Below are 14126 nucleotides of genomic sequence, written 5' to 3'. Positions count from 1 at the left end.
TATAAAGTTATGGCTAAGTTAGTAAGAGCAAAGGGGCCCTGTGAAAACACTGGCTATCTACACTGCCCACAGGGCACAGAGAAAGCAGGTGCTGGTCAGCCTCTCTTAGCACAGACCCACAGTACCCAGAGGGAGGGAAAAGGCCACACAGTGGGTCAAGACCCCAAAACCAGCTAGGTGTGACCTGCTTCAGAAGACCAGGTGAGGAGCCCTGTTTGCCAAGTGGGGCTTGAGGTCTGAACACGCTGGAGTGGCTCCCTCCCTGCCTATCTGGTCAGCAGATTCTACAAGCACAGACCATGTGTAATAGTAGAAATGGACCACGGAAAGGAGACAGAAGGAAAACATTTGAATAGAAGGTAACAGGACTTGTCCCTCTGTCTCTCAAATTATTCTACTCAAACTCTAGCTTCAAAAAGGCAATTTCCAAACCTTCAAAGGAATGTGAGATAAAATAATAGCTGATATTCTTATTCCTTCGAAAGGGGATCACTTGTCTCTTATACTGTATCAAGCCCAGCAAAGATGTGGCTCTGGGAATCTCAAGTAGCATTCCAATAATCACGCTTCCCATGAGAAAAGGGAGGCAGTGTCCTGTTAGCCGTGCCAGTTTCAGGACACCTTTCCTGCAAACCCTACCCCACCATGCAGCTGCAACAGTCAGCAGAGAGAACTCTCAGAACAAGGATAGGGAATCAAAAGCAGTCCCGTTCTAGAAGTCTGGAACAAAGAAACAGAAATAGGGGCGGGGATTAAAGAACAGAAAAACATACACGTACACAAACACATATACACACACAAAAAATTACTCAGAAAAATGGCTGAGAGTTTCTACTTCAAGACTGGAGTCCTTGTGCTTCTAAATCTATAATTTATAAAAATTCCCTTACAATTTTAATAGGACTAGGAGTAAGAGAAAGACTACAAAATCTTGCCTGTATTCCGAGAAAAAAGGAGCTTTTGACCCTCTGTTTAAGTCCTTAACCCCAAGATGCTAGGAGAAACTGCAAATGATGCAGCTAAAAATTCTTTCAAGACCTGCACAGCTAAGAAGGAAGACAAACAATGTATCAGTAGAAATAAATTGTAAAGGAGGAATGTGGGGAAGAGGACAGACATCCAAAGACGACGCTGACTTGTTCTCAGGCCAGTCTTCCCAGTGCAACAGACTTTCACAGCACTTTTTCCCCCTCCCACTAATTACTTTATTCTGTCTACCCCGGGGGGGGGGGGGGGGACTAGCTTTCAGACAATTAGAAGATCTGAATTCTAGTCTCAATTTTCTAGAATTTTACCAATTGGAATTCTGCCTATGTCCTGGCTTCCGTGTGCAAGTCCAGTCTTCTCTGCCACGAGCCTCTGGTTTTTTCAACTTCAGATAATCCTAAGTTAGGGAGTCTCAGACACAGGGCCTGGGGCAGGTGGAGTCAGAGCGAGCATTAGGAATCCTCCTGGAGAGGTTGTGCTCCCTGATTCCAGGTCCTCTTCAACTGTCTTTCCATACAGTTAGAAGACATCAGCTAAGGTCATTAGCACCTGCTAGGGGAACTGGATCAGCCTGTGCTACTCTGCCACACAGGATAGATAAATTTTATATCCCTACTATTATGCCAGAATAAAACACTGCAGAACATGCAAAATATTTGCTATCTAAAAATGCATTCAATATGCCATTTCATGTGTTTTAACGCTGAAAATTTAACAAAGAATAAAAATGTTGTTTTATGCATTCTAATCAGACCGCAAAAACCTACAAATGACCCAAAACAACCATGTAAACTCAAGTCACAGATATGCAAAACAGATTTTAACACTCATGCAGGCTGTCACATGCAAGACAGGTTAATTTGCAGGAAGAACAGGGTCATATGAAGGAAAAAACGTAATTCTATCACAGAGGTCCCCTTTTAGGTTCCCTCCACTAACTGGCTCCTCATCTAAGACACAGCAGGCCTTCTTTTTCTCTTTATATTTCCAAACAAAACATACTAAATTTCTCTATTTTTTAAAGGCCAACCCCATTGTTCTAGGCTTCTTAACTTTACACATATAGGAAAAGGATCTCAGATCTCTTACCATTTCTGTAACTAGACATACCTGATTTTTTACCTCAGAAGCAAAGATTACAGATGCAAGAGCCAGGCCATTTTACAGCTCACAAAGGTTAAGCCACTGCACACTATAAGCTAGTAGCAAAGTCAGGGCCAGAATCTGTGGCTATCCTATATCCTGCAGCTCAGGCAGCTCATTCCACCAATGTGGTGTGGCAGCCTTTCTTCCTCTAAGACTGCCCTTCTCTCCTCTATGAGCTCTACTTCAGTTCTTCTTTCACAAATTAAGTGGTATCTATCAAGGATTTCAAGGGGAAAAGAGAATTTAAACCTAGATTCCTTAGGCAATTCCATGCATGGAAGAAATCTAAAATCAGCTTCAAATTCTCTCCAGCCTACTGATTTAACGTCCCATAGCAATTAGTTTTTGTTTTGCTCTTTTCTCTTAAATCTTCTACCTGCCAGGTAATTTTCCCTTTCCAATGCTTTTCCTGTTGTAATTTCCACCAAATTCATGTTCAAACAATATATTAAATATATTGATGCTTTTAATAAATTATTCAAGGGGCCAAAAGTTGTATAACAGGCACCAAAACCCTTAAGAAAATCAATCCAAAAATGAAGAGCAATGGTTAGAAATTTTAACAGACATGCATATGCATTAAAAATTCAAAATTGGGCAGGCATTGTAGCACAGCAGAGTAAGCCACTACTCGGGACACCCACATCCCGTATCTGAGTGTCTGGGATCCAATCCCACCTCTGCTTCTGATCCAGCTCCCTGCTAATGCTCCTGGGAGGCAGCAGATGATGGCCCAAGTGCTTAGGTTCCTGCCACCCACAAGGTGGACCTGGATGAAGTTCCAGGCCTCTGGCTTTGGACCGGCCCAGTCCTAGCTGTTGTAGGCATTTGGGAAGTGAAGCAGCAGATGGAAGCTCTTGCTCTCACTCTCTTGCTCTTGCTCTCGCTCTCTTGCTCTCTTCCTCTCTGTTACTCTGCCTTTCAAATAAAGAAATAAAACTTAAAAATTCCAAAGTACTATCACATTCCAGAGGGATGTGGTATTATCATATCTTATACCATATTCCATATTTATCCCCTTGATTCATTTTAGATATATATGTGCATGTGTCTCTGTGTCCATGTGTACATTATTTTTAAGCACCAGATTTTAAAAGTAGGATAATTTCAACATTTTTAAAAATAAATGCCCTTTGTACAGCCTGAATGGAAAGTATTAATCTATATACACATCTGAAGTAAAAATGGCAGTAACAAAAGGAAAATAAAAGGATGACAGCTGTCATAAAGACCCACACTCTTTACTGCCCACCTTTGACATGTACAAGTTACCCCTCGAGCACTGGATTCAGAGGCTACTGCTGAGTGCTAGGCCAAAGTGCATTAATGTTCAAAATTACCCTCCCCTGGTGCATGGGAATGGAGATGGCAGCTGGACTACTGCTGGACAAAGGAAAACCACTACACTTTTATCTTTTTCCTAAGAGAGACTGATAGACCTCACTGGAAACAGAAGTTTCAAATACTAATGTCAATTTTACAAATTATTTCTGGTTGAAACTCAGACATTTTTAAAGGTCACAATCCATTCTGCTTACGAATAACTATGGGGCTTTTTTATTTTATTTATTTATTTTTTTTTTTGACAGGCAAGAGTGGACAGTGAGAGAGAGAGACAGAGAGAAAGGTCTTCCTTTGCCGTTGGTTCACCCTCCAATGGCCGCCGCGGCTGGCGCGCTGCGGCCGGCGCACCGCGCTGATCCGATGGCAGGAGCCAGGAGCCAGGTGCTTTTTCCTGGTCTCCCATGGGGTGCAGGGCCCAAGCACTTGGGCCATCCTCCACTGCACTCCCTGGCCACAGCAGAGAGCTGGCCTGGAAGAGGGGCAACCGGGACAGAATCCGGTGCCCCAACCGGGACTAGAACCCGGTGTGCCGGCGCCACTAGGCGGAGGATTAGCCTAGTGAGCCGCAGCGCCGGCCAACTATGGGGCTTTATTACCCCACAAATTGTTCTCATTGTGGCATAAACACTAGAGCTCTGGGGAGAGGAGGGACTCATGCAGAGAAGACACATTTTGCTGATTTGCAAGGTGAGCATCTGACACTCAAAAACAATCTGTTCCAAGCACAGGTACAGCAACCATCTAGGATCTCATGCTACTTACTGGGATTTCAGAAGCAGCAGGTTGCGAAGCAGTCTATTGAATTATACAACAAAAATTGTTTTAAACTTCCACGAACTCTACTTGAACACTAAATAAATTATCTAACCGAAAAAGAAATATACCTATATACATGTAAAAATGTAATTTGGCAAATGCACAGAATTGAAACAACCCATACTTCAGATGCTACAGATGAGCTCTACTACAGAAATTCTTGTATCCTATGAGTTGGAAACTTGATACGCAGTGAACGCATGTGGATTAAAATAATGACGCTGATGGTATCTAAAACTACACACATTTTACTCAATGTGCTGTGAAATTAAAAGAGAACATATGGTATCAGGTAGTTATTTAAAACCTGATGGTAAGTCATTTTCAAGCACTAAATGTGTTGGCTTAAGGATATAAAATGATGCAAACAGGCATAGCACTACACAGGCTGGCACATTTAGGATCTGATGGCTTACACATGTCTGATTTGGACATAACAACCTTTGACAGGGGCTTCTTGATACACGTATTTTCTGAAAGATTTAACTGCAGAGTGAAGGAAACCAGCAAGGGCAACAACATCAACTCTCTGCTCCCCACTCAGGAGTGGATGCAGGAGGAGTCACTGTTCAGAGTAATCCCAGGTTTCAGAAAATCTAGCTAGCACTAACTGGGATAATATTTATTTGAATGGAAAAATTCTAGTATCTCTCAATATGAAATGTTTTGTCCCTCTAACGCCAAAATATTTTTGCACAATCATTTTCTGTGTAAAGTCATTATCTTGGGCTTTTTAAGTGACATGCAGGTTCTATATGCCTTAGCTGGTAATAATGCTAACACCTGTAAGCGAGGTAATGAGTCAAAAATAAGGACAATGGTGAGTTTCCTTAAACATTATATGTTGATCAAAATGAGGGACCAACGATCCCAGTAAATAACCGACTCCTATACTAACTACAGATCAATCATGGCCCAGGCCTATTTACATAGTTTTAAAAAGAACTTTATATCCAAAGTAGGGGAGGGGATCATCTAATGTCCATTTCAATCCCTATTAACTTCATTTCACTCAATATTTTCTGAATATCAAGCCATCGGGAAACAAGTTGGATCCTGGAGATACAAAGACAAATAACCAAAAATTACAACGTATCTGGTAAATGTTACAAAAGCATATTCAAGATAAAGAAGGGATCTGGATTAACTGTCAGGGAAAGAACTGGGTTTGAAGGCTTCAGAGAGTAATCGTCTCCTAAACTGAGTTTTGCCAGAGGAAGAGAAGTTCCCTGGACCAGACGAAAGAGAATGCAGAGCCATGAGGCATGGCTGACCAGTTTAGAGAGGCTGGCTTTGCTAGTACAAAGGGGAAGAAGGGGGCACGACAAAGGCAGACAAAAAAGCTGTCATGGACCAAAGATCACAAACAGCTTCACATCATGCTAGATTTTTTTTTTTTTTTTTTTTTTTGACAGGCAGAGTGGACAGTGAGAGAGAGAGAGACAGAGAGAAAGGTCTTCCTTTTGCCGTTGGTTCACCCTCCAATGGCCACCGCAGCCGGCGCGCTGCGGCCAGCGCACCGCGCTGATCCGATGGCAGGAGCCAGGAGCCAGGAGCCAGGTGCTTCTCCTGGTCTCCCATGGGGTGCAGGGCCCAAGCACCTGGGCCATCCTCCACTGCACTCCCTGGCCACAGCAGAGAGCTGGCCTGGAAGAGGGGCAACCGGGACAGAATCCGGCGCCCTGACCGGGACTAGAACCCGGTGTGCCGGCGCCACTAGGCAGAGGATTAGCCTAGTGAGCCGCGGCGCCGGCCACATCATGCTAGATTTTTGATCATCTTCTTAAAACAGTAAAGAAACACTGAAGAGCTTTAAATTGCTGAATGACATGATTCCCTCCAAAAAATCCTATCCCCACACGGATCTAACGACAGTCACTGAAATAGCTGGCCATAAACCAGTAAGCTAATATACAGAGAATATGGGGAAATGCACTGGTATGCAACTGCATCATTCCCATGTGCAATTACAATGTCACTGATGCTATCCACGTAAATAGCACAAGGACACAAAATTGGGTAGTTCTGCTCATCATTACCATTCCTACTTCCCCAGTAGGCGAAGGGGAACTTTTTGTTGCTGGGATTTTGTAACAGTTTCCAACCTAACCTCTTAATGTCATGTCCACCCAAATCAAAATGAAGCCTTCTGAATACAGTGCCTTAATGTAGGAAAAAACACCAGTGCCTTCTCTCTGGATGAATCTGATGCATCTATTTAGCTAACGGACAGAAAACTAGCTATAATCATAGCCCAAATCTAGAAGTCAGAAGTAGTTCAGGCCAAACTGGCACCTTGATATAAACACTCAAATACATGAAATAATAAGTAAGTGCCAACTACAAAGGAAATGGCAGCCACATACTCTTCATAAATGAAGGAATGTCACTGAGATAACTTTTGGACCAACTAATAAAATGAATGAGTGATAAATTTCAAAAAACTCCAAAATGAGCCCCAAAACACACAATCTAAACGAAGGCGCAGTCGTGAGCTCTTCTAAGGTGTCATAATCACATCTCTGTGCTAGATATAGAGTGCAGAAAGCACAATAAAGACCAATGAAGAAAGACACTGATTTGGTCAAAGACATGAAATTCTGGGCCTCTGTGGGTTTCACTTAAGACTACTAGTAATAGCAGTGCATTGAAAGAACCAGTTCACTAAGAAGACCCTCATAAGCAGAAAGGGTAAATGCACTCTTGAGAACTGAGAGCCCTTTTTCTCTTCAATACTGTATAGCCCATTATGCAAATAAACATTATATTAAATCACTGAGGAGCCATTAGAGTGACTTCCTCCTATAAAAACAGTCTACAGTAGCTTAAAAAAAAAAAAAAAGAATCACCGTTTGACATTAAGGTCCAGGAAATTATCTCAATCACAGGCTCTTTAGCCTTTCTACCTTTATAAAGATCAACGCTAGAGCCTTATCTAGTGCAAATCGTTCACTGTTAACAAAGGACACCTCCCGAAAACGACATGCATCACCTTCAGTCAAGCACGTGCACTGCCTGCTTGCAACCTCCTCCCGAATGCTAAACAGAGAGGAGAGCAGAGCGCACCTGCCCACACTCTAGCCTAGCTGCCTCTCCTCTGTTTGGGAAGTTATTAACAGGTTTTTCAAATTTCTCCACCTACGGTAGAGGGAGAACAGTTGGTAATCACTTACATTAACAAGAGACTCCTTGAACTTGATGTGAAGTCTATAATTAGAAAGGGCAATAATGGCATCCTCAGCACGGCCCACGTACTCTGTGCTCTCTCCATGAAGTTCAAGGAAAGGAACCTTCAAAATGAAAGAAGAAATCCTTCAGGTCTGAAGCAGAAAAGCCGTCCTCAAACACAGGTGAGGTGAATGGATAGGAAATTTTCTGTCATCCAAACTTAAATCACAGTACATAAGTGGATAAGGAACCTAATCACCTACTGACATACATCTAGCTACTTAAATTCTAGACTGAAGGATGAACACAGAGAAGATCATATCAAAAAAGAACTTTTGGGAAATCAGTCTCATAAAAAAAATTTAAGAAATAAGAGTTGTTTTCCAGTTTACATTTATACATGTATGGTTTAGGGAAAACATAAACATTATGTTTGACTTTACTGCAAGCCGTTAGCTCTGCTGTCTCATTACCCTGATGCTAAATGCATCTCCTACCATCAAAGAAGCCTGTAATTACCTGAAGATTATCATCCTCTCGGATCAGCTGCTTTCTGGGAAAGATTTGATTGGCCTGGATGCACTCAAGGCTGTGCCGAGTCTCTTCATCCTGGAGAAACACAAGGCCTTCACTTAATCTCAAAGCTTCCAGTCATCCGTATTTTCTCTGCTATGTCTAGTAGCATAATCACAGTAACAGTACAGGCAGAAAAGACATGAAAATATTCATCCCAAAGAAGTGTCCCATCCACTATGGTCTCTAGTGTGAGAACACAGTGATTTAAAAAAATTTCAAAGAAGTTAGAACATTTCTATTAAGCATTAATAGGTTGTTAGTATATTACTCATAAGAGAAATTAAGATATCGTGCTTTATGTGTCTGCAACTTATAATCTAAAATTCTACTTTTGAAAGATACATACTGAACTATTTAAGAATAAAATGTGGGATGGCTGGCGCCACGGCTCACTAGGCTAATCCTCTGCTTGCAGCGCCAGCACCTGGGTTCTAGTCCCGGTTGGGGCGCTGGTTCTGTCCCGGTTGCTCCTCTTCCAGTCCAGCTCTCTGCTGTGGCCTGGGAAGGCAGTGGAGGATAGCCCAGGTCCTCGGGCCCTGCAACTGCATGGGAGACCAGGAGGAAGCACCTGGCTCCTGGCTTCGGATCGGCACAGCGTGCCAGCCGTAGCGGCCATTTGGGGGATTAACCAATGGAAGGAAGACCTTTCTCTCTGTCTCTAACTCTGCCTGTCAAAAATAAATAAAATAAAAAATAAAAAAAGAATAAAATGTGAGGTCTGGCACTGTGGCTCAGCAGGTTAAAGCCACAGCCTGCACCACTGGCATCCCATACGGGCACCAGTTCAAGAACTGGCTGCTCCACTTCCAATCCAGCTCCCGGCTAATGAGTCTAGAAAAGCAGTGGAGGATGGCTCAAGTCCTTGGGCCCCTGCCATCCAAGTGGGAGACCCATAAGAAGCTCGTGACTCCTGGCTTTGGCCTGGAGCAGCCCTGGTCATTATGACCATTTGGGGAGTGAACCAGAGGATGAAAGACCTCTCTCTCCTTTTATCTCTTTAACTTTGCCTCTCAAATAAATAAATCTTTTTAAAAAATGAAAAGCAACATTTTGAATTATTTCAACAAAATAAGAATAGGAAGAAGGAAGTGAGGGGGTATAAAATGACAACAGGATTGTCCACAAATTGATAATTGGTAAGTAGAGAGTTAAGTGGTAGTTCACTATACTACTGTACTGTATTTCCTTTGGTTTTACATGAAATGTCCATAGTAAAAACTCCAAAAAGATTTTTAAGAAAAAAGTCTGCTTCAGAACTGAACTTAAGTTGAAAATACATGTGAATCATTATCCCTAATTTTCTCTGCCCAATATTACCAAACAGATTTCTATTAATGCAATTCAAAAGAAAAAGCAAAAAACGAAAAAATTCTCATCTAAATGGCACTTGAATGAAACTAATCATAGTTTGCATAAAAAGTAGTATTTTTAGATTATTCTTTATGATATAGAAGACATGAGAGAAATGCAAAGTCCAACTATAAATTATGATGACATCTGTTTACACAGTAATTTTTCAAAGACCAAAAGCTATATCACATTCAACTGATGGAACTAATAATTACAGCTACTAATTACTGAATACATCTGTACGTGCCACTTACAATTCTAACAATTCTGTAACTCCTCAAAGGAGAAAAATTCTACCTATAAATAATACTTAAGCAATCATAATCACAAATTAGCCATATTCTATCAGTGTGATTCTCAAGATGAAGTCCACAGAATCTGAGACCCTCAGAGAGGCCCTCTGAGGTCAAAACCACCTTCAAAGTAGTATTAAGGTTGGCCAGCGCCGTGGCTCACTAGGCTAATCCCTCCGCCTTGCGGCGCCGGCACACCGGGTTCTAGTCCCGGTCGGGGCGCTGGATTCTGTCCCGGTTGCCCCTCTTCCAGGCCAGCTCTCTGCTGTGGCCAGGGAGTGCAGTGGAGGATGGCCCAAGTGCTTGGGCCCTGCACCCCATGGGAGACCAGGAAAAGCACCTGGCTCCTGCCATCAGATCAGCGCAGTGCGCCGGCCACAGCGCGCCAGCCGCGGCGGCCATTGGAGGGTGAACCAACGGCAAAGGAAGACCTTTCTCCCTGTCTCTCTCTCTCACTGTCCACTCTGCCTGTCAAAAAAAAAAAAAAAAGAAAAGAAAAAAAAAGAAAAAGTAGTATTAGGAGTAGGTATTGTGGCACAGCAGGTTAAGTCACCACTTGGGGTATCCATGTCACATACTGCAGTGCTGGGCATTGAGTCCTGCTTTTGCTTCCTACTCAGCTCCCTGCAAATGAGCCTGAGGGACAGCAAGTGATAGCCCAAGGACTGGGATTCCTGCCATTCAGGATGAAGACCAGAATGAGTTCCAGCCTCCAAGCTTCAGCCTGCTCCAGCCCTGACTATTAAGGGCATTTGGACAATCAACCAGCAAATGCAAGATGTCGGTATCTTTCAAACAAAAACATTTTTAATTAAAGAAAGTATTAAGTCATTATTTGACTCTTCTTCACTGAACTGAAACTTGCACTAACAGTGAAGAACCGGTGGGTAAAACAGCCAGTATCTTAGGACAGTCAGAGTGGTGGCATTAGTGTCACTTTGAATGACCTAAAGCAGAGGAAAGAAGTTGTAAATTTTGCTAAAACTCAGTTCCTAAAGAAAAGTGGCCTCTTTTTGAGGGTTAACACATACAATACCTCTGCTGAATCCTGAACGCTTGTCTAAGGTAAAGCATCTGTACAACTGTTTGTTAGAAGCTGAACTAGCCACTTTTCCCAGTAAATATCATTTTTAACTGAAAAAACAACTGATAGACAACTACAGAAACTGAGACTTGGGCATTTAGCAAATCTTTCCTCCAAATGAAACTATTAGTTGCCAATGATAGTTTTTATACAAAAAAAAATCTTGAAAAATCTGTCATCTGTTATAAATTTGACAGCTTCTCATTACTTAGGTTTTATAAGTGGTGATACTATTAAACACAATTTTTAAAATACTACATAATGTACTATGTTAACATTTGAAAGATCTGTAGCACGCAACGAACCCCTTATTTTCCTAATGATTAATGTATGATATTAAAAAATAATGCATGGGGGCTGCCCCACCTGCAGTGTTGGCATCCCTTATGGGTGCCAGTTCAAGTCCCCGCTGCTCCACTTCTGATCCAGCTCTCTGCTATGCCCTGAAAAGCAGTGGAAGATGGCCCAAGTTCTTGGGTCTCTGCACCCACACAGGAGACCCAGAAGAAGCTCCTGGCTCCTGATCAGCCCAGCAACCTGGGGAGTGAACCAGCGATGGAAGACCTCTCTGTACCTCTGCCTCTCTAACTCTTTCAAGTAAATAAATAAAATCTTTAAAAAAAAAAAAAATGCATTCGAAGTCCAAGAGAAACTAATGGTTTTAATGTAACAGACTACAACAAGTTCACTGATATGTTGCCAATTCCACACTGCAACCAATCTTTAAGGAACTGCTGCTTGTCAAGTTTTGGCATAGTAAAGAAAAATACACAAGATTATCTGGAAAAACTACTAAAACATCCTTCCCTTTTTTAATTACATATCTGTGTGAGGCTGGATTTTCTTCATGTACTTTAAGCAAAATAATGTATTATTACAGTTTGAATGCAGTTGTAAATGAGAATCCAGCTGTTCTCTGGAGCCAAGTATTAAAGAAAGCTGAAAATGTAAAACAATATCACTATTTACACTATTTTGGAATACTTATTTTTCATCAGAAATGTTATTTATGTTACCATGTGATTGTTTTGTTATTTTTAAATGAGTTCATGAGCATTTCAAAGATTTTAAATTTTAGGTTTTTTTTTTTAAATTATCAGCATTTACTTTTTTTTTTTTTTTTTTGACAGGCAGAGTTAGAGACAGAGAGAAAGGTCTTCCTTCCACTGGTTAACCCCCTAAACGGCCATTATGGCCAGCATGCCGCACTGATCCGAAGATCCGAAGCCAAGAGCCAGGTGCTTCCTCCTGGTCTCCCATGCGAGTGCAGGGCCCAAGGACTTGGGCCATCCTCCACTGCCTTCACAGGCCACAGCAGAGAGCTGGATTGGAAGAGGAGCAACCGGGACAGAACCCGGCGCCCCAACCGGGACTAGAACCTGGGGTGCCGGCGCTGCAGGCAGAGTATCAGCCAAATGAGCCACGGTGCTGGCCAAATTTTAGTTTTTAATCTGATAAATACAGCCATAACTCAGACTTTTTTTAGTTTTTTTTTTTTTTTTTTAATTGAAACAGTGGAGAGAGAGAGAGGGAGAGACAGAGAGAGACACTGATCTTCTATCCACTAGCTCACTACCCAAATGGCCACAACGGCCAGGGCTGGCCCAGACCAAAGCCAGGAGCTTCTTCCGGGTCTCCCCTGTGGGTGCAGGGGCCCAACCACTTGGCCAACCTCTGCTGCTTCCCCAGGCACATTAGCAAGGAGCTGAATCACAAGTAGAGCAGCCAGGACTGGAGGATGCCAGCATCGCAGGTGGCAGCTTTATCCATTATGCCACAACACCACCCCTACCTTACACAAACCTTCTTGAGAGTCCTCATTATCTTAAGATTATAAGAGAGACCCTAAAAGAGTAATGTAACTCCTGCTCTCTATAACAGTAATAAATCCCAGTTAGAACACTGTTTCATTTGAAAAGCCAGGCTTTCCCTAAAACTATTCTGCTAGTACTAATCTTGACAGAAAAAGCAATACAGCTACACCCTATCTACTACCTACAAATCCAACATTTCTGCTACTAAAGGACTGGGCTCATCCCAGCCCTTCCCCAGGGTCATTTTATCCTTGTTATGAGCCTTTCCAAAAGTTTAATTTAAAAATTAGAAATAAAAAAATTATAAAACTTGTAACTTTTAAATAGTTCATGAAATATCAAAAAATAGAAAATTCAACCATTAAATGCAGATTTTAACATTAAATTTGAGAACCAGTCATATGCTTGTGTCACTTCCCTAAGTTCCTAAGTAGTCAACATTATTATTAAATATAGCTTATAATCAAATAATTTCAAAAGTAAAATTATAAAAAAAACTTTTCAATTTCTTTTTTTTAAAGAGTTAATTTATTTGAAAGAGGTACAGAGAGAGGTAGAGCCAGAATGAGAGAGGTCTTCCATTCCTCTGGTTCACTCCCCAGATGACCGCAATGGCCAGAGCTGAGCTGATCTGAAGCCAGCAACCAGGAGCTTCTTCCAGGTCTCCCATGCAGGTACAGGGGCCCAAGGACTTGGGCCATCTTCTACTGCTTTTCCAGCCACAGCAGAGAGCTGGATCAGAAGAGGAGCAGCCAGGACTCGAACCGGCACCCATAAGGGATGCCGGCACTGCAGACCAGGGCTTTAACCCAATGCACCACAGTGCCGGCCCCTAAATTCTTATATAGCACAGAGAAAGGTTAATGAAGTTGGCACAGTTTAGTAAGGCTGACATGATGGAATGTAACTACCTAGGGTGCACAAAGGTCTATAAATGGCTATATACCAACAAACACCAAAATAACTTACAGAAAAGCTTTGTGTCGGTGTGTACCATTTTATCCCTTTCCACCCATTTCCTCTGTGGTCAATGAATGGGTGAACAAATACAAGGCAGAGTCACTACTGCTAGCCTTAAAAAAAAACAAAACAAAAAACAGGGCAGGCATTGTGGCACAGTGTGTTAAGCTGCTGCCTGCAACACTGGCATCCCATTATGGGCACCAGTTCAAACCAGTTGCTTCAACTTTCGATCCAGAACCCTGCTAATGCACCTTGGAAAACAGCAGAAGATGCTCCAAGTCCTTGGGTCCCTGCCCCCACGTGGGAGACGCGGAAGAAGCTCGCAGCTCCTGGCTTCAGCTTGGCCCAGCCTCAGCAACTGTGGCCATTTCGGGAATGAACAAGCAGATGGAAGATCTGTCTCTCTCTCTCTGTATCTCTGCCTTTCAAATAAATAAATCTTTAAAACAAATAGAAATGGATACTTCAGTAAAATGATTTTAAAGAGGCCGTAAAAGCAAAGGTCTCATACATGTAAGTGTTCAAAAGCTGGTTACTATGATGCAGGAGGGCATGGTTAAAGCCCTACCCCACCTCATATTTCAC

At 42.3% G+C, this 14126-nt stretch overlaps 1 protein-coding gene across 33 annotated transcripts in view; it reads right to left on the bottom strand.

The window, feature by feature from the left end:
• Nucleotides 1-14126, bottom strand: part of MTMR3 (myotubularin related protein 3) — a 142464-nt gene that overhangs the window by 40725 nt on the left and 87613 nt on the right. For 16 of the 33 annotated variants that reach the window (XR_016227326.1, XR_016227329.1, XR_016227327.1 and 13 more), the window contains 2 exons: nt 7981-8070; nt 7467-7583 (listed from right to left, as the gene is read on the bottom strand). Coding sequence is in view for 22 of the 33 variants with exons in the window: in XM_070065803.2 (XP_069921904.2) it covers nt 7467-7583; nt 7981-8070 (207 nt within the window). In the remaining 11 variants the exon portion in view is untranslated. Of the gene's footprint in view, nt 1-2811; nt 3052-4239; nt 4273-7466; nt 7584-7980; nt 8071-13792; nt 13981-14126 lie in introns of those variants that run through there. The other 17 variants (XR_016227324.1, XR_016227323.1, XR_016227325.1 and 14 more) reach the window with 4 other exon arrangements.

Source organism: Oryctolagus cuniculus, chromosome 21, assembly GCF_051225735.1.
Source record: "Oryctolagus cuniculus isolate XC-2025 breed Fujian yellow rabbit chromosome 21, ASM5122573v1, whole genome shotgun sequence".
Classification (NCBI taxonomy): domain Eukaryota; kingdom Metazoa; phylum Chordata; class Mammalia; order Lagomorpha; family Leporidae; genus Oryctolagus; species Oryctolagus cuniculus.
The sequence above is the reverse complement of the archived record's forward strand: the minus strand, read 5'-3'. Positions and strand labels throughout refer to the sequence as shown.